Here is a 22,013-nt window from a genome sequence, read left to right as displayed (position 1 = left end):
AAGGCGATATAAACCACTTTAGTCCACACACAATTTTAGATGTTTAAACTGTAAAATCAGATCCCCTAACAGTTTCATATGTCTGTCAGGGGCTCCAGTAGTTTTGTTCTCAGCAGCAAATACAAAATACATTTTCTGGATGTATTTTAACCTCCCTGGCGGTATGATTCTTTCAGATTTTTGGTGCTGAAAGCGGTACAATTGTTTTGCATGGAAATTTGGCGTTTTATATTGTAGGCCTGCAATTCTTAGGAATAACTCACTTAAATCTGTCTGAACAAGAGTCTAGTAGACATCCCGGGTATGATGAAGTTTGAGACACAAAATCATAAATTATAATATAATAAATAACTATAAATAATTATAACAAATAATAATATAATAATGATAAAAATTATTCAATAATGTAATCAAATCAAAAACACCGAAATTTGCTCAGTTGCAGAATTGTTGCTGTCATTACTTTCAGTGTTTGATGACGAATTTCCCCACAAACCACTATCGCTCAATTCTGCAAGTGATTCTAATTTATTATCGCTGTTTTCTAGCTGGTCTAAAACCACTTTTGACATAAAGGGACACTTTTTGGTTGCTATGGACAATCTACAGTTTCCAGGCAGAAAAAACTGTATTTATAATACAAAAGTGCATGCAGGTCACTGGACAGACCACTAGGGACAAAGGGGATGTGTAATTATTTTATACAGTACTGTAAACTGTAATATTACAGTATACCAGGACTCGACAAATCCCGGTCGCCAGGTCGCCATGGCGACTAGAAATAGCCTCCTGGCGACTTGGCTTGGAAGTCCCCAGCTCTTCCTTGTGTGAGCTAGTGCCATCTGGTGGTGGCCGTTGGTATTACAAGTTAAGCATTACAAGTTAAACAGCAATTTGAATAGAAATAAGGTTCATTTGGGACCCCAGAGACCCAAAGAGACCGGGGGAGGTGGGTGAGGGCTAGTGGACTATGTCGGTACTAGGTAAGTCAGTTATCAAAAGAGTATAGTAAAGGTAAAAAAGTTCAATTTATTAAAACATAGACATAACATAAGAGAATTGAGGAATACACAGTATTTTAAAATTACAACAATAATGGTGTAAAACAAATGGATTATACGACCAGCCAACACATCATAGAGGTGGTATATAGGCCCTAATTTGCGGGCAGCGATGAGGCGGAGGGGGTCATATAGATCAGGATCTCTACTAGTTTCGCTACTCGTGGTAGCTTCTTCAGGAGATATTGGTCTGTAAACACAAATTCACTCCTTGGGGGAGCCTAGGCCCAACTTGGAGACAAAAATCTCACACAAGGTGTAAGGTGGTGGTGGGAACGCCCCCAGCAAGGTGAGGATCTGTATTGACTGTGTACAATATTCAAAAAACTTAAGGGCCCTAGGACCTGATTGGTAATAGGCAGGAGCCAACAAGGGAGCCGCCAGAGACAAAGCTGGAAAGACCCAGTTAAGGGGTGCCAGCTAAGAGGGTAAGGGGTTTGAGACCACTTGGGTAGGTATACACAGCAGCGTGTCCCAGGGCCGGGTGTGTATCACCCGGCTCTGGTGATACACACCAAACAGGTCAGGGATAAAGTTGTGGAGAAGTTTAAAGCAGGGTTAGGTTATAAAAAAATATCCCAAGCTTTGAACATCTTACAGATCCATCATCCGAAAGAGTATGGCACAACTCTCAGGAATACAGTCACAAGCTGAATACCATTCATCAACTGCTCATGGTGACAGGCCAGTTTAAATAGGCCACTGGGTGCCAAGTGCACGTGCTAATTGGAAGGTACGCGTGTAAATTGGTAAATATTATATTATGTAGACTTTTACCAGCAGGTGGCACTTTAGTCTCCTTTTTAGATATTTTTCTTTGTCTCCCTACCACCTGTTGTAAAAAGCTGGTTTACAGGGTTCAACAGCTTAGGCTTTAATTTACAATCAAGCTCTACGCAAGAATAAAATCAAACACAACAAGCCTCTTGTGCTGTGTCGTTAAAGGTTAAAGTGGATAAAAGGGCAGACTTTTTTTTATCTTAATGCATTCTATGCATTAAGATAAAAAGCCTGTGCAGCAGCCCCCTAATAGTTACCTGAGCCCCCCTCAGCCCCCCTAATAGTAACAGCTCGATCCAGCTATGTCCACGAGTGCCTCGGCCATCAGGGACTCTCCCTCCTGATTAGCTGAGACACAGCAGTGCTGCCATTGGGTCCCGCTGCTGTCAATCAAAGTCCGTTAGCCAATGAGGAGGGGGCTAACCGCGGCTTTGTGTCTGAATGGATACACAGAGCTGCGGCTCTTCTTGGGTGCCCCCATAGCAAGCTGCTTTCTATGGGGGCAGTCAACAGGAGGGAGGGGCCAGGAGCACTGAGGAGGGGCCTGAGAAGAGGAGGATCTGGCCTGCTCTGTGCAAAACCACTACACAGAGCAGGTAAGTGTAACATGTTTGTTATTTTTATAGGAAAAATTGATTTTACAATCACTTTAGGTTCACTTAAAAAAAAAAAAAATGCATGCACATCTTTTTGCAGGTAAAACAAACAAGCGTTTATTATTTCTTAAGAGCCTGCAGAGCATTGTACCCATGATCAGCAGATTGCCGATACAAGGTTTTTGCAGACACTCAGTACTGTTGTCAATTTGTATCTCCTGTAAACAGACAGTTACTAAAGTGCAGTAAAGGCTGCATTCACACTACAGTGTTTTTTGAATCGCGGCCAGATTTTATGCGAATCTGCCCTAGATTTTTACAGCGCTAATGTGTGAATGACAAATCTTGGTACTCGCATTTGAGATGCCATTCACTTAAAATGACACCTCAATGACGCATCGCAGGAAGCATGTCACCCCTGAAGTAGCTCCTGAACATATTTACAGCGATGCAGATTACCACAAATTGCAGCGAAAATTATCGCACAACAATCTCAGGCAGACCCGCACCGCGATTTGAGGTGTCATTCAAATGAATGCCATCTCAAATGCGAGTCCCATGCAGCAGCTTCTCTGAAAAGTGATCCGAGTGTGCTTGACAGGTGGCGTGGGGCGATATGTCACCTGATTTAAACCCTTGATTGCCATGTAATGCACACGATTGCGACGTGGTAGTACGGCAAATCAAGATTTAAATCAAGTGTGAGGTGGCAACACTGTGCCCGGTGATCTCAGAGTAAACAATATTAGTAGAGGAGAGTCTGAGACAGACAGAAGGCCGGAGTTCAGCTTAAAAAAAAATAATCATAAATTAAAAATAAAATGTTTTTCCTCTTCCTGTGTAGTAATGTATCTGGTACAGAGCGAAGGGTCCAATTAAAAGCATTTTATGATTAAATTCATAACAGAACCAGCAGCTACGCCACAAGTAACTCAAAGAGCATAACAGTTTAATGCCGATAAATGAGAATAGGATAAAAACATGGTTTCATGATTTCTTTCCTACTGTGGGAACACAGGTGACATCACTGTCAGTTCATTTAATGCCAGTCAATGATATTTGATGTGCACAAAAAGGTTTCTGTGCTCTGTGCTTATCTCTATGAACAAATTCTGCTAATTATCAGAAGTAGGACTGTAATATAAAAAAAAAATATGTACTTATTGCTTCCTGCAGTTCAGTTTCTAACAAATCATGCTTTAATTGCTGCTCTCTGCTGCGTCACTCCACTGTCTATTCTTTTATCAACTCCTAATGAGGATTCAGCTCCAATCAAAATTGTTTATTTAATCTTTTCGCTGACACTAATTGCCATGAGTGGTAGTGGAATTGGCAATGTTACCTATCCACTCCACTTTCACCTGTGATGGCCAACATGGTCACTTTAGTTTTACAATGAAATACATGACTGTACCTAGAAAGGGCACTTTCCTCTCTCTTGCCCAGGTAATTGCTTGAAGTTTCCCTTCTGTTCCTCGTAATCCAAAACCACCGGGAACCAGAATACCCCTGAAAATAAAACAGAAATTCATGGCAAACTTTATAGTATACATCATATCTACAGTATATCGCCATGCTATAATGTGTACTCAAGTTTTTTGGGGGGGGTTTGGATATACAGTAGTGGGGAAGCTCTGCCATGTGTTTTTGGGGTCTGTCTGTGTGTTGGGGAGAGTTTGTCACTTCCTGACCGGTTGACAAGGTGTCACAAGGACTAGAAATGATGGGATATTTCATCACTGGGGCAAAGCAACAAAATCATGTTTAGTAAAGCAAGAAAGGATTGCAATATCTATTAACTTTCTAGTTCTATGGGGGTTATTTATGAAAGGCAAATCCACGTTGCACTACAAGTGCAAACTACAAGTGCAAAGTGCACTTGAAATTGCATTGAAAGTGCACTTGAAAGTGCAATCGCTGATCCGATCCGAGGGGGACATGCAAGTAAAATAAAAAACAGCATTTTAGCTTGCACATGATTGGATAATAAAATCAGCAGAGCTTCCCCTCATTTCAGATCTACCCCTCAGATTTACAGTAACTGCACTTCCATGTGCACTTTCAGTGCAATTTTAAGTGCACTTTGCACTTGTAGTGCAAAGTGGATTTGCCTTTCGTAAATAATCCCCTATGTGTCCTTCTGTTCACATGACACCTTCACCTTAGTTTTTGGCTTGCTGTCACAGAGGAAAACAAAGTGAAATAAAGCTTCCCAGTAAGGAAAGAGATTATAACCCTTCCAAAGTCTATCAAAAATGAGTTTTAGTGTAAGAAATTTCTGCTTACAAATAACATTACCACTGTTGCATCACAGTAATATGTGGCAAAATAATTATTTGATCCCCTGCAGATTGTGTAAGTTTGCCCACTTACAAAGAAATGAAGAGTCCTATAATTTTTATCATAGGTGTATTTTAATATATATTTTTTTTAATTCCTTTATTTTCATACCGAAAAAATAGTGTGGCTATCAACCGGCACAAAATACATACAGCGTCATCATTCAGTAGTGGTCATACAGAAAGATAAAAAGGGGTCGTCAAACCAATTAAACATAGCAAATACTCCAGTAGTATACTGGTAATAAGGCACAAATGGCAAGTCAAAGAGACTGGAGGTCATAAAGGCGACTAAATAGATGGTTATATGACCAAAAACCTCTAGAAGTGCATATGGTTCTATACATCACAGTATATTTTGTATTTTAATAACAGTTTGGGGAGCTGAGCAAACCAACAACCAGATGGGCCCGAACAAAAAGGCACACAGAGTGATTGGCGCTCATGGGATAATACAGTTTCTAAGCGAGAAATTCCATGACTGGATGATAGCTATGGGGAAGGAGCATCAGCTAAAAGAAAAGAGGGGAGGGGAAGGGGGCAAAGGCCGGGAACCGTCCATAAAAGGGGGGAGGGGCCAGAAAAAGAGGGGGGAATAACGAGAGAATAAGATACAGAAGAGTGAGAGAGAATCCCCCGACCAGGAGGCAAGGCAAGCCCTGAGGGTCAACCAGACCTTGCTACTTCACGGAGATACTCGTCCGTGTAGATGAAATGCTGCCAGGGTCTCCAAGTCTCCGAAAGGTCTCCTCCCTGTTGTGCAAGGTGGCCGTGAGATCCCCTATGTCTCTTAGTTCATTCACTTTAGAGAACCACAAGGACTACGCCGGCGGATTCTCCGATCTCCAACAGAGAGGGATACAAGCCTTGGTAGCATTCAACAGCTGGATGGTGAGGGAGGCCTTGTATTTCCGAATGGGGCGCTCGGAGAGATGAAGCAGACATGCTGCGGGGTTTCCCTCCAAAGAGACATCAGTCAAGTGCTTGATCGTGCAAGTTACCTTGAGCCAGAAGGGAAGAAGTTTGGGGCAGGCCCAAAAAATGTGTAACATCGTCCCCCTCTGCGGCGCTACAGCGCCAACACACACTCGGGACCTGCGGGAATAAAATGGTGCAGGGTGGTGGGCACCCTATACAATCGAGTCATGATTTTATAGCAGGTCTCTTGAATTCTGGTAGCCATGGAGGACTTCTGCGCAAAATGGAGAATCTTCTCCCTCTGTGGGTCAGTGAAACGGGAGGTGTATTTTAAATTATAGAGACAGAAGATCAACCAAAAATCCAGAAAAAAACACATGATACAAATGTTATAAATTGAGTTGCGTTCAGTGAGTATAATAAGTATTTGATCTAGCTCCAGTATGTGCTCATGTGGTACTCAGATTAGTCCTGTCACTTTAAGAAGGTCTGCCTAATGACAACTCGTTATGTGTATAAAAGACACCTGTCCACAGCATCTCTTTCTTCCATTCAAACCTCACCATCATTGTCAAGACGCTAGCCGCTACAGCGCCAACACACACTCGGGACCTGCGGGAATAAAATGGTGCAGGGTGGTGGGCACCCTATACAATCGAGTCATGATTTTATAGCAGGTCTCTTGAATTCTGGTAGCCATGGAGGACTTCTGCGCAAAATGGAGAATCTTCTCCCTCTGTGGGTCAGTGAAACGGGAGGTGTATTTTAAATTATAGAGACAGAAGATCAACCAAAAATCCAGAAAAAAACACATAATACAAATGTTATAAATTGAGTTGCGTTCAGTGAGTATAATAAGTATTTGATCTAGCTCCAGTATGTGCTCATGTGGTACTCAGATTAGTCCTGTCACTTTAAGAAGGTCTGCCTAATGACAACTCGTTATGTGTATAAAAGACACCTGTCCACAGCATCTCTTTCTTCCATTCAAACCTCACCATCATTGTCAAGACCAAAGAGCTGTCAAAGGATGTCAGGGACAAGATTGTAGACCTGCACAAAGCTGGAATGGGCTACAAGACCATCAGCAAGAAGCTTGGTGAGAAGGAGAGAACTGTTGGAGCGATTATTTGCAAATGGAAGAAATACAAAATAACCATCAATCGCCCTCGGTCTGTAGCTCCATGCAAGATTTTGCCTCATGGGGTAAGGATGATCATGAGAAAAGTGAGGGATCAGCCCAGAACTACACGGGAGGAGCTTGTGAACGATCTCAAGGCAGTTGGGACCACAGTCACTGAACAAACCATTGGTAACACCATATGCCGCTATGGATTGAAATCCTGCAGTGCCTGCAAGGCTCCCTCCTCAAGAAGGTACATGTACAGGCCCATTTGAAGTTTTCCCATGAACATCAAAATGATTCAGAGAAGGTTTGGGAGAAAGTTCTGTGGTCAGATGAGAGCAAAATTTAGCGCTTTGGCATTAACTAGATTCTCTGTGTTTGGAGGAAGAAAAATGATGAATATGACCCTAAGAATCCCATCTCTACAGTCAAGCACGGAGGTAGAAACAATATGCTTTGGGGCGGTTTCTCTGTTAAATGTACAGGTTGACTTTGCCACATTGAGGGGCCAATGGATGGGGCCATGTATTGTAAAATCTTGGATGAGAACCTTCTTCCCTCAGCTAGAACACTAAAGATGGGTCATGGATGGGACTTTCAGCATGACAATGACCCAAAGCATACCACCAAGGCAACAAAGGAGTGGCTCAAGAAGAAGCACTTTAAAGGACATGGAGTGGCCTAGCCAATTACACAAGCAGATGTAAGGTGTTTCTGGGGGGGGGGGGGCATTCTGTGTAAAAAAAAACACCCCTATTGCATTGCATTTTACAGAAAATTACAAAGCTGCAGATTGAAAAGAAAAGGTATTTTTTTTTTTTTTTACAAAAGGTAATTTTTTAATAACATTCAATTACAATATGTCTGGAGTCGCAATTGCATATGGTATATTATTTTTTTTTGTATTTGCAAATTTTGTTTTTCCCACTAAAGTTACCCTTTAACCTCAACCTAACCACAAACTCAAACAGAAAACTAGTGACAGGGTGTTCCAAAGTTACCACAGGGCATGGTTCAGGGACCAGTACAGCAAATTCCTAATGAAAAGCCAAATGTGAATTTAGCCATAAGAGTGCAACTGCAACAACACAGTTAAAGTGGTTGTAAAGGCAGAAGGTTTTTAATCGTAATGAATTCTATGAATTAAGGTAAAAAACATTCTGTGTGCAGCAGTACCCCCTTCAGTCCCCCTAATACTTACCTGAGCCCCATCTCAATCCAGCAATGTTGCACAAGAGACTTGGCTGTCTGGGACTCTCCCTCCTGAATGGCTAAGACACAGCAGTGGGCGCCATTGGCTCCTGCTGCTGTCAATCAAAGGCAGTAAGCCAATGAAAAGAGAGAGGAGGTGGGCATAGCCATGGCTCCATGTCTGAATGGACACACAGAGCAGTGGCTTGACTCGGATGCCCCCATAGCAAGCTGCTTGCTGTGGGGGCATTCAGCATGAGAGAGAAGTTAGGAATGTTGGCGGGGGACCCGAGAAGAGGAGGATTGGGGCTGCTCTGTGCAAAACCACTGCACAGAACAGGTAAGTATAACATGTTTGTTATTTTTAAACAAAACAAGACTTTAGTATCACTTTAACCACTTAAGGACCCCTTCACGCCGATATACGTCGGCAGAATGGCACAGCCGTGGGGTCGCGGGCGCGCGCCCCCGTCCGAAGCTTCGTGACCGTGGGACTCGCGGACCCGATCGCCGCTGGAGTCCCGCGATCGGTCCCCGGAGCTGAAGAACGGGGAGAGCCGTGTGTAAACACGGCTTCCCCGTTCTTCACTGTGGCGGCAGCATCGATCATGTCATCCCCTTTATAGGGGGACACAATCAATGACGTCACACCTACAGTCACACTCCCCTACAGTTGTAAACACACTTCAGGTCACACATAACCCCTTCAGCGTCCCCTTGTGGTTAACTCCCAAACTGCAACTGTAATTTTCACAATAAACAATGCATTTTAAATGCATTTTTTGCTGTGAAAATGACAATGGTCCCAAAAATGTGTCAAAATTGTCCAAAGTGTCCGCCATAATGTCGCAGTCACTAAAAAAATCGCTGATTGCCGCCATTAGTAGTAAAAAAAAATGTTTTTTATAAAACTGCAATAAAACTATCCCCTATTTTGTAAACGCTATAAATTTTGCGCAAACCAACGGATAAACGCTTATTGCGATTTTTTTTTACCAAAAATAGGTAGAAGAATACGTATCGGCCTTAACTGAGGGAAATTTTTTTTTATATATTTTTGGGGGATATTTATTATAGCAAAAAGTAAAAAATATTGAATTTTTTTTAAAATTGTCGCGGAGGTGATCAAATACCACCAAAAGAAAGCTCTATTTGTGGGAAAAAAGGACGCCAATTTTGTTTGGGAGCCACGTCGCACGACCGCGCAATTGTCAGTTAAAGCGACGCAGTGCCGAATCGCAAAAAGGGGCAAAGTCCTTTAGCTGCATTTTGGTCCGGGTCTTAAGTGGTTAAGTAATGTCAACAACAGTTACATTTTCAGGACATGTTTTCAGTTTGGGCTGAGAGGAAGCAAAGAACACACTGAAAGCTTGTCCTGAAAATACAACTGTTGGAGCACATAAAATAAAATAAGTATCACAGACCGTACTTAAAGCGGTGGTTCACCCATAAAAACGACTTCCCCCTATTACACTGCCCCCCCGCATTACAATACGATTATGCCATTAATTTTTTTTTGGCTGCTGTACATACCTGGGTACAGATATTCACCCGTGTCCTCCGGGTTGCGAGTCCCGCGGGAGTGGGCGTTCCTACCATGGCGGTGATTGACGTTTTGACTAAAAAATGAGCTCCCCCCCGTCGCGTAAGCCGCGTCACGACTGGCGAAAGGAGCCGAACTGCGATGCGCAGGCGCAGTATAGCGCCGACTCGCCGTTCGGCTCCTTCCGCCAATCGTGACGCTGCTTACGCGACGGGGGGAGATCGTTTTTTAGTCAAAACGTCAATCACCGCCATGGTAGGAACGCCCACTCCCGCGGGACTCGCAACCCGGAGGACACGGGTGAATAGCTGTACCCAGGTATGTACAGCAGCCAAAAAAAAATTAAAGGCATAATCGTATTGTAATGCGGGGGGGCAGTGTAATAGGGGGAAGTCGTTTTTATGGGTGAACCACCGCTTTAACTGTGTTCTTCTGAAAGACTTAACCCACTTATGTTTTCATTGACAGTATTAGCTTCAAACTGAGCAGTGTGAATCAGATCTACTGCTTAATGTGTATCACTGCAGGAGAGCAGTTGGGGGCTAACATGTGGGTGAAGGGAGAATGATCTATGTTCTATAAACTGGCCAGGCTGTTTTTAGAAGCAGGAAAAAAAATTATGTTTAAATTGGAAAACATGATGTACAAAATGCAACCCCTTGCTGAGCCCATCAGTAGCAATTTTTAGCAGTGCATAGGGCTTGCACAACAGTGCTTTCACGCAGAAGTGATCCCTGGTTGAATGGAATGCTGTATCCTCCAATATCAATACTGGGGCTCATAGTGCCGTTTACAGATCTGAAAGGACTAAACTTTGGCTGAGCAAGTCAAACATCTTTATGTAGCTCTCTTTCTGAGTGGATTCCCCTTCACAAGTGATATTCCCACATGCATATAAGGTTGACTTTTGTAGAAATAGAGCTCCTTTGTATACATGAGGACAGGATTTGTTTAGCTATGTAAGGAAGAGAATACTAAAGTTGGATCAGATAGAACATTAAAGGGTCACTAAAGGAAAAAAAAAATTTGCCTAAAATTAATGTCTGCAAGGTAGACAGACAGAATAGTGTAATGATTCTGTTAGAAAACGAGTAAATACCTATTAAATTCCTTCATTTATATCACCTCCGGCGTTCTAATTTCTGTTCTCTCATTCACTTCCTGGTTTGTGGCGCTCGTTCATGTAAGAACTACATTTCCCAGTATGCATTGCGGCACGCCCAGTAATTCACACCTCCTTGAAGTCTCTAACACGTAGAGAGCATCCTGCCACACAGATGTAGTTCCCAGGAGGGGGTGAGCACGTTACTGACCACCGCAGTAAAGCCTCCCTTCACGGTGGTCAGTAAAATCAGACAAGCAGGAAGTGAACAGAACAGAGAAGAAATAGAGCACTTTCTGAGAAAAAAACAACAATGAGGAAGTGAAAAGAGGAATGTCTGCAGGTAAAGGATGCTTATTATGAAAAATTTCCTTTACAACCCCTTTAACCACTTAAGGACCAATATGCAGCTAAATGACCCAAGGGGTTTTTACAATTCGGCACTGCGTCGCTTTAACAGACAATTGCGCGGTCGTGCGACGTGGCTCCCAAACAAAATTGGCGTCCTTTTTTCCCCACAAATAGAGCTTTCTTTTGGTGGTATTTGATCACCTCTGCGGTTTTTATTTTTTGTGCTATAAACAAAAATAGAGCGACAATTTTGAAAAAAATGCAATATTTTTTACTTTTTGCTATAATAAATATCCCCCAAAAACATATCTAAAACATTTTTTTTCACCAGTTTCAGCCGATACGTATTCGTCTACCTATTTTTGGTAAAAAAAATTGCAATAAGCGTTTATCGATTGGTTTGCGCAAAATTTATAGCATTTACAAAATAGGGGATAGTTTTATTGCATTTTTATAAAAAAAAATTTTTTTACTACTAATGGCGGCGATCAGCGATTTTTTTCGTGACTGCGACATTATGGCGGACACTTCGGACAATTTTGACACATTTTTGGGACCACTGTCATTTTCACAGCAAAAAATGCATTTAAATTGCATTCTTTATTGTGAAAATGACAGTTGCAGTTTGGGAGTTAACCACAAGGGGGCGCTGAACGTGCTAGGCTTCACCTAGTGTGTGTTTACAACAGTAGGGGGGTGTGGCTGTAGGACTGACGTCATCGATTGTGTCTCCCCTATAAAGGGGATGACACGATCGATGCGCCGCCACAGTGAAGCACGGGGAAGCCGTGTTTACATACGGCTCTCCCCGTTCTTCAGCTCCGGGGAGCGATCGCGACGGATCGGCTATAAATGAATAGGCGCGCCGTCGTCCCGGATCGCTCCCCGAGGGAACCCCCGACCCACGTCTAGGCAGGCACGTACAGGTACGTTGATGTGCCTGTCCGTGCCATTCTGCCGACGTATATCTACATGTGGCGGTCGGGAAGTGGTTAAGCACTGTGTAACATGATTGACTTACTAAAGGCATTTATATAATGCTGACACTTAACACAGTGCTGTACATATTGCACATTCAAATTAGTATAAAAGAAGAAAACCGTGCTGGAATCAAACCTAACCAATTTTCGCTGCAACTCAATGTGGAATACACACAAAATAACAATGGTAGTTGTTCCTGTACTACTTTTTGCGATTTCGGGCCGCGATTTACATTAAATTGCGGCCGAAATCGTGGCAAAATCGCGACCGCGAAATCGCGGTAAAAGCGATTTTGAATTCGCAGCAGTGTGAACCTAGGCTCAGATACATTTTAACAATCACCCCAACACTAAGCCTACTCCTAAAATGAACCCTAATGCCCTGTACACACAACCGGTTTTCCTGACATGCCAAAACCTGACGCTTTTCCCGACGTTATTCCTCTCAAACCTGCCTTGCATACACAAGTTCAGTCAAATAAACGCTCGACCAAAGCGTGTTGTCTCAGAAGACGTATTAACGAAACTAGTAAGGCGAAGCCTTCGTACTCACGGCGAAACCAGAACTACCGAGCTAACAGTGGAACGCAGGTGGTGCGCACGCCGCTAACACTGCTGCTCAGGTACTTACCAGTGTGGATTACTGCTGCAATTATCCCACTAATTTTAAACTGCCAGACGCTTTTGTTGCGGGATTTTTGTTTTGTTTTTAATAAAGACCACTTCAACAATTTTTTACTACACCATGGGAGCCCTTGAGATTTAATTTTTTTGAGGATCTTCTAACATCCAGTCCCAGCTGCAGAGAAGTGGAAAAGATAATTTGGAGCAAGTGGGGAGAGAAGCATCCAGGAATACCAGCAGTTCTGCTGTGGACGCTATCTGAGACGCTGTCTGCTCCTGTAGGGGCTCCGAAATCTGGTGAGTGGGGACACATGAGGGGGATCACCCTAGGCAACTGTCTCTCTCTGTTGGCACTACGGAACACTTAGAGGTGTTACTGAATATCTCCTGCACAAGTATTAACAACTTTGGTATCGTGGAATGCATGTGACCTGGTTCTGGTGGACTTTTTGTACCTGATCCTGGACATTGTATCGATCAATTTGCCCTTTATGATATATGAACTAATTAGCGGGAGGCTAAGATCAGGTTTATCTTACCACGGCTGCACTTTCTCTGTGCTTTGTGGATGGACTTTGGGGTGCCTATCTCATTTTTATAATTTGTGGTAAAATCTGCTTTTTCCACTTATGGTACCTATGCTAAGGTGTTTTAACATTGACCAATTTTAATAGGTGTTTATCGTTTATGACACCTATATTTATTTTTGCACATTCTTTTTTGCATTCTTTATATGGGCCACTTCAGACACTTAGTAGTGTCTTTATACTTTATATTACTTGCCCAAATTGCACCTAGATTTGCATATATTATTAGGTGTTTTTGACACCTATCACTGATCACACACTTGTTACAGCTATAAAACACATATTTGCAGCAGCAAAGAAATTGGGATTTGCTCATATGTGTCCATTCTAGAGTGTAAGCTCTAACAAACAGGGCTCTCAGATTCCTCTTGTATTGAATTGTATTGTAACTGTACTGTCTGCCCGAATGTTGTAATGCGCTGTGCAAACTGTTGGTGCTATATAAATCCTGTATTATAATAATAATAATAATAATAATAATAATGATAATAATAATAATAATGATAATGGACAGGCAAGCTTTCTGAGCTAAGGCTGGATTCACACCTATGCCGTTTTACTGCTTTTTGCATTTTGCAGATTTGCACTACAGTCCATTTAACATGGTTTCTTATGGAACACGTTCTGTAGTGCAAATCTGAAAAATGCAAAAAGCACCAAAACTGCATAGGTGTGAATCCAGCCTAAGAGCACACTTACTGCATATTCCCAGCACAGTGACCAAGCTGTCATAGACCTGATTCACACCCATGCATTTTTAGTGCTTTTTGCATTTTGTAGATTTGCACTACAAATCGTGTTCCATAGGAAACCATGTTAAATGCACTGCAGTGCACATCTGCAAAATGCAAAAAGCACAAAAAACGCATAGGTGTGAATCAGGACATAGCTCCCATTCTCTAGTAATGATCGTGAACCAATGTGACCGGCTAACGATCATGTGTCCATTGTGACAGTCAACCACAGTGGTCACATGTTTCAGCAGTCCTCTCAACCCCTGGGCATAAAGAGCCAGTTAAAGAGATGCTGTGGCTGGGTGAGAAGGGGCTACAATTTAGCTACAGTACATTGATAATTTTGTGTTTTTCATGGAGGTAGAAAGTGCTTAACCACTTGCCGACCACCGCACGCTTATGTATGTTGACAGAATGGCACGGGCAGGCAGATTGGCGTACAGGTACGACCATTTGAATCTGCCTCCCAGCGGGCGCCCGCTGCATGCCTCTCGAGTGCGGCCACGATGTTCCCGGGAGTCCCGCGATTGCGGTCAGCAAGAGCAGAACGGGGGAATGCCTTTATAAACAAAGCATTCCCCTATTCTGCCTAGTGACACTGTCACTGGTGATCGGGAACAGTCATCAGTGACATGTCATATGTAGCCATGCCCCCTAACAGTAAGAATCATTTCCTAGGGAACACATAGCCCCTGCAGCGCCACCTAGTGGTTAACCCCTTCACTGCCAGTGTTATTTTTACAGTAATCAGTGCATTTTTATAGCACGGATCACTGTAAAAATGACAATGGTCCCAAAATGGTGTCAAAAGTGTCTGATGTGTCCGCCATAATGTTGCAGTCACGATAAAAATTGCTTATCGCCGCCATAACTAGTAAAAAAAAATATTAATAAAAATGCCATAAAACAGTCCCCTATTCTGTAGAAGCTACAACTTTTGCGCAAACCAATCAATAAACGCTTATTGCAATTTTTTTTACCAAAAATATGTAGAACAATATGTAATCGACCTAAACTGTGGAAAAAAAATGTTTTTATATATTTTTGGGGGATATTTATTATAGCAAAAAGTAAAAAAATATAGATTTTTTTTCAAAATGGTCGCTGTTTTGTTGTTTATAGCGCAAAAAATAAAAAATCGCAGGAGGTAACCACATACCACCAAAAGAAAGCTCCATTTGTGGGAAAAAAAATACGTACATTTTGTTTGGGAGCCACGTCGCACGGCTGCGCAACTATCATTTAAAGTGTCGCAGTGCCGAATCGCAAAAAGTGTCCGGTCTTTTACCACCAAAATGGTCCGGGGATTAAGCGGTTAATCCATGTTCATTCCAAAATATTAAAAAAACATACAGTTACAAGATTAAAGGCACATAAAAAAAATCTGCATTCTGCATATACTGTCCTTTTAAATTAAAATGTAAAATTACATGTCTCATGTTTTTAACATTAGTCTTCTGAATACCATATCTTAAATTATTGTTTTTACATTGAACATTTTCTGTCGGCCGCACTCGGAAAATGACAAATGGGTTCTGTAGTTAATACATTTTATTAAAATGCTATGTTTTGTGCAGTGATTTGCTGTATTAACTTCCTTGACAGCACATGTAAATCTTTACCAGATTAAACTGATTGGTATTTAATGCAGGCAAACGTATTAAGCAATAATTCCAGCTACGATATGCAAGCACATCTGCTTATAGGATGCAGGCGGTCTGAGTATTACTCATAGGAAGCAGGCAGAGTTGAGTTCTATAGAGGAAATGCCTCCAGCTTATGTGATTCTAAAACATTTCAGTGAGCCATCTGTACTGTATAATGGGTCTTCATCAACTGCATGCAAGTTTACAGGGAACTCAGGTTGAATTTCTTTATAAAATTCTTTATTTTTTTTTTATTTTTTTTAACAGCAGCACATGTTGAATCATGCAATACGAGACACAGAGTATCCAAAATTCAACAGTGAGGCTCCATTCACACCAATGCATTTTTTAATGCTTTTTGCAGAAACGCAGGACATTTTTAACATGGGTTCCTATGGAACACGTTCACATCAATGCATTTTTGTGCCAATGCATTTTTGTGCCTCTGCATTTTTGGATAGGGTCAGGGACTTTTTTTAAAAGCAAAATTGTGCTTTTTTTGGTTTATTAGACTTAATAAATTAAAAAAATGCAAACCGCTGTAAAAAGCACAGCAAAAGGGACTGCAGAAACGCCGAAAAGCAAAATGCATTGGTGTGAATGAAGCCTAAGGCTGGGTTCACACTACTACACTACTTTCATCCTACTTTGCTCTGCTACATTGGTCCTACATTTATCCTACATTGGTCCTACATCCATCCTACTTTCATGAACAGGATACTACTTTGGTCCGACTTCAATGATATTCAATGGGCCTGAAGTAGGATCAATGTAGGACCAAAAGTAGTACAGGGAGCATTTTCAAAGTCGGACCGACTTGTGTAGGACGCTACAAGACGCTCTCATAGGGAAACATTGAACACAGAGCAAAGTAGGATGAAAGTAGTGTAGTAGTGTGAACCCAGCCTTATGCCCTGTGCACACGATCTGAATTTCCGAATGGATAAAATCCAATGGAATTTTCCATCGGAATGCCGTTCAAGCTGTCTTGCATACACACTGTCAAACCAAATTCCAACCGTCCAAAACACAGTGACGTAAAACACTACGACGAGCCGAAAAAAATGAAGTTCAATGCTTCCGAGCATGCGTCAACTTGATTCTGAGCATGCGTGGTTTTTTCTCCGTCGGAGTTCCACACAGGCGATCGAAATATCCGAATATCGGAAAAAAATTAAATATGTTCTATTTCTAAACTCACACACGGTTGAAATATCCAATGAAATAATTCCTTTTTTCCCTCGGAAATTCCGATTGTGTGTACAAGGCATTAGGCTTGGTTCACACCTACAGTGCCTTGCAAAAGTATTCAACCCCCTTGGCTTTTACCTATTTTGTTACATTAGAGCCTTTAGTTCAATGTTTTTTTAATCTGAATTATGAGTGATGGATCAGAAGACAATAGTCTAAATTGGTGAAGTTAGAAAAATATATACATAAAACTATTTTTCAGAAATAATAAATGGATAATAGGCATGTGCGTATATATTCACTGTCTTTGTTATGAAGCCCATACAAAGCTCTGGTGCAACCAATTACCTTCAGAAGTTACATAATTTGTGAAATGATGTCCACCTGTGTGCAATCTAAGTATCACATAATCTGTCATTACACACCTTTTTGAAAGGCCCCTAACCAAACACTGCCATGAAGACCAAGGAACTCTCCAAACAAGTAAGGGACAATGTTTGAAAGGGGCCTTAGGCCATTTTCAGGTGGCCATCCTCTGTTTCGATTTGCAGGGGATCCTTGAACAGAGTCACTGCTGGAAAAAAAGCCGGAAAAAAAATTGTGTCTTTTATTACATCTGTTTCCATTCATTCAGAGAAAGGCCAGGCCTTTGGGAATTTGAGTTACCGACTTTTTAGATCTTCTAACTGCAAAAGTGATCTGAGAGGTATAAATAACTTTGTGTCTTGATCACTTTTCCCTGCATTAAGATATTCCTGCTTTTAGTAGCATTTAGGCGCACGTAGATGCATTTACTGCATTTAGTCGGGTTAATGGCCAGCTGCCATGCATAGAAATGAATAAAAATGTCACTTCGAAATAGTGCCTTGCATTGTAAAAATACAATGCACCATCCCTAAGCCGCGATCATTACTGGCAAAGAATAATAACTTTTTTCTCTGCAGATAGTGTGAACCAACGCTTGGAGTGCCTAATTGGATCCTGGACTCATTCCTCTCATTAGAACAATGAAGCCCAGTATTGTACTGTGGGATGTGCAGAGAGCACTCCTCAGCACTGACTTTTCAGATAGTCAGAAAAGCAATTCCAATACAAACCAAATCCCATGCACTCTAGTACTTAAAGCACATCTCACAAATGTTTAAGGGATTGAGATCTGGAAAATTTGTAGGCCAAGTCAACACCTCAAACTTGTTGTGTTCCTCAAACCTTTCTTGCAATGTGGAAGGGCACATTATTCTGCTGAAAGAGGCCACTGCCATCAGGGAATACAATTTCCATGAAGGGATATACTTGGTTAGCAACAATGTTTAGATAGGTGGTACATGTAACATCCCCATGTATGACAGGACCCAAGGTTTCCCAGGAGAATATTACCAAAAACATCACACTGCCCGGCTTGCCTTCTCCTCATACTGCATCTTGGTGTTATCACTTCCCCAGGTAAGTGAAGCACATGCACCCAGCCATCCACATGATGTAAAAGAAAACATGATTCATTAGACCAATGCCCATTTTTTTTACTTTTAACACATCAACTTCACCGGACAACATGTTTACTTACTGCCTAATATATCCCTCCAGCCTTCAGCCTATACTTCTGTACGGACTGTCAGCTTGTAAGCTGGAGGGATTTTGAATGGACTAGGACGAGCTCATCAGCATGCTCGTGGCTCATTCAAACTACAAGTCCATCTGCCGCGATGGCAGACAGGACTTGTAGTCTTTTGATTCATAGATTCCTGTACCATGATATGTGATAGCGGGTGCACGGAGAGGATACCCCATCTGCTGTCATGTGGAAGGGTAGTATCGGGGGTGTGCTGAACATGTTACAACCTTAAATGTAGGTGTAACATGTTCAGAAAGGTGAACTTATCCTTTAGGGCTGATCGGTGTAGTGGAGTAAAAGTTTTGTAGTGAACTAAATATAATGAAATTCATCCATTAAATACATTTTCTAGGATACGCTGTGAGCCAACTACCTTGAGATATAGCAGTGTAGTGTAAAAACTTGGTATAACCTTGTTATGTACACTACGTTATGTAAACGTTGTTTAAAATTGTTATGTACACTACAGTTAGCTTACTAATAGAGGCAGTACAAAGAGCAATAATGATGTGCATGCATGTGGGAGTGATGACATTCCACGCCAACCAACCAATCAAGACGACCAAAGACCGGCACCCAGGAAGAAGCTGGGGAGAACATACCAGTGCTAACAAGGGGCCTGGAGGGCGATGGATTCCACTTTAAGGCCAAACTCCAGCAAATGCTTTTTAACCACTTGCCGACCTCCTCATGTAGATATACGTCAGCAGAATGGCACGGACAGGCACATGTACGTACCTGTACGTCCTCTGCTTGACGTGGGTCGGGGGTCCGATCGGGACCCCCCCCTCTACATGCGGTGATCGGTAAGCCTCGGGCAGCGATCCGGGACGACGGCGCGGCTATTTGTTTATAGCCGCCCCGTCACGATCGCTCCCCGGAGCTGAAGAACGGGGACAGCCGTGTGTAAACACGGCTTCCCCGTGCTTCACTGTGGCGGTGTATCGATCGAGTGATCCCTTATATAAGGGAGACTCGATCGATCACGTCAGTCCTACAGCCACACCCCCCTACTGTTGTAAACACACACTAAGTGAACACTAAATGTTACAGCGCCCCCTGTGTTTAACTCCCAAACTGCAACTGTCATTTTCACAATAAAGAATGCAATTTAATTGCATTTTTTGCTGTGAAAATGACAATGGTCCCAAAAATGTGTCAAAATTGTCCAAAGTGTCCGCCATAATGTCGCAGTCACGAAAAAAATCGCTGATCGCCGCCATTAGTAGTAAAAAAAATAAAAATGTAATAAAACTATCCCCTATTTTGTAAACGCTATAAATTTTGCGCAAACCAACCGATAAACGTTTTATGCGATTTTTTTTTTTTTACCAAAAATAGGTAGAAGAATACGTATCGGCCTAAACTGAGGGAAAAAAATGTTTTATATATGTTTTTGGGGGATATTTATTATAGCAAAAAGTAAAAAATATTGCATTTTTTTCAAAATTGTCGCTCTATTTTTGTTTATAGCGCAAAAAATAAAAACCGCAGAGGTGATCAAATACCACCAAAAGAAAGCTCTATTTGTGGGGAAAAAAGGACGCCAATTTTGTTTGGGAGCCACGTCGCACGACCGCGCAACTGTCTGTTAAAGCGACGCAGTCCCGAACTGTAAAAAAAACCTTGGGTCTTTAGGCAGCATATTGGTCCGGGGCTTAAGTGGTTAAACAGATACAACTGTTTTTTTGTTTTTGTTTTCGATTTGGGATAAAGGTTTTACACAAATAAAAAAAAAAAAGCTAATCAATGTAAGCACCCCCATCATTGTTTAATGGCAATCCTCTAACTGCCAGTTTTGCTGGACAACTTCATCTGTTAAAGTGGAAATGAACATTAAAAAAAAAACTGACGGGACAAGATTGTTATGGTCTCTTCTGCCATAATGGCCTTTTCCTCTCTGTCAGTGTTAATGTACACTGAGCCATGCATGCGCAGCTCAGCATACATTTACACCACCGCTCTGTGCTGTGATGATGGGGCCCCTACTCTGCATGTATAAGAGTGACATCATCGTGGCCTGGCCAATCGAGCGGTCCAACAGTCTGAACATTGAAGGAAGCCCAGGAGAAAATAGAATTTAATGTGAACAGTAGGCGTGCTAACAGGAGGGGATTACTTGCCAGGTAAGCCTGACATAATGTGCTAATATGCGGAGTATACTAGCACATTATGGCTGACAGCTCCGAATGGCCCATATAAAAAAAAAAGTTTATTCTGCTTTAATGGAAGATGAAAAATAAAAGGCTTACTGGCCATATCAACAGAAGAAAATAAAGGAAAAAAGCCTAAACATGGAAAACCAATGCAGCCACTACAAGTAGTAATTGGTAGGCTGCAATATACTGTATTACATTTTTATTTTTGGCTTGGGTTCGGCTTACTAAACAAAGCGGTACAACCAGCAATAATGACACGCTAACCCAAAGAATCATTTTGATTACTGGACTAAGATCAGTAAAAAGATGAACTCTGATTGGTAGCGCTTTATTAACATGCAGCAGTACAATTTTCTGTGAAAATGAATCATTACTTTTGCCTAGGCTCATTTATATACTGAACACAAGATGTCCTCTCCATGGGATTTCATTTAACAGATGAGAAGTTTTCCTAAGTATTTATCTGAAAACTCTGTTACACATCTTTTCTTTCTTCAAAGGGGAAAAGTTGTAGAAATAATGAATGAGCCACAATATTCATTCATCAGTAAAATAAGATAACACTGATTAGGGAACTCACATCCGAGCATGAATACAAATAACAGTCCTGGAAAACTCATACATCTACCTTGTCTGCTTAATTAACCGAGTCGCATAATCCTTTCTCGTGTTTTCTGAGGGATCTATACACCTGCTGTACAGACACTGCTGCTCTTGTGCAGGAGAAATGTAAATGGAGAATATTTAAAACATCAAAGAATATAAAATGGGGTAATTGAAAATTGAAATGTCACCTACTGTGCCTGAGATTAGTCACAATTCCCCGCCGATAGAAGCATGCCAGCAGGGTGCAGGTTTCAGTTACCAGGCTAAATGTATAAATATATTTAATGTATAATACTGAAAGTGACACTAAAGAAAAAAATATAATACAATAAAATAAATGTAATATATTTCAATATAAGTAGAATGTATTTAATGCCCTGTACACACGATCGGTTCGTCTTATGAAAACAAACCGATGGATTTTTCATCAGATATCCGATGAAGCTGACTTTCATCAGTCTTGCCTACACACCATCGGTTAAAAATCCGATCGGGTCAGAACGCGGTGACGTAAAATGCAATGACGTGCTGAGAAAAATTAAGTTCAATGCTTCCGAGCATGCGTCGACTTGACTCTGAGCATGCGTGGATTTTTGACCGATGGATTTCCCCACAGACGATCACTTTTTTTCTATCGGTTTTTTAACCATACGAAAATTTTAAAACAGGTTCTATTTTTTTTCACCAATGGAGGGGGAATAAACTGATGGGGTCCACACACAATTGGTTCGTCCGATGAAATCGGTCCGTTTTCATCAGACGAACCGATCGTGTGTACAGGGCATAACTCTCTCTTCCCTGGTTTCATCCTTAACCACTAGCCGACCGCCCACCGCCGTTATACGTCGGCAAGTTGGCTCGGCTGGG

General features: G+C 41.7%; 1 protein-coding gene across 5 annotated transcripts in view; it reads right to left on the bottom strand.

Annotated features, from left to right (window-relative positions):
* Window positions 1-22,013, bottom strand: part of CTPS2 (CTP synthase 2) — a 414,745-nt gene that overhangs the window by 208,991 nt on the left and 183,741 nt on the right. For all 5 annotated transcript variants that reach the window (XM_040338655.1, XM_040338657.1, XM_040338654.1 and 2 more), the window contains one exon: window positions 3,852-3,946. In XM_040338655.1, the coding sequence (XP_040194589.1) occupies window positions 3,852-3,946 (95 nt within the window). The remainder of the gene's footprint in view (window positions 1-3,851; window positions 3,947-22,013) is intronic.

This window comes from Rana temporaria, chromosome 2 (assembly GCF_905171775.1).
Source record: "Rana temporaria chromosome 2, aRanTem1.1, whole genome shotgun sequence".
NCBI classification, from domain to species: Eukaryota; Metazoa; Chordata; class Amphibia; order Anura; family Ranidae; genus Rana; species Rana temporaria.
This window is presented reverse-complemented; position numbering and strand designations above follow the sequence as displayed.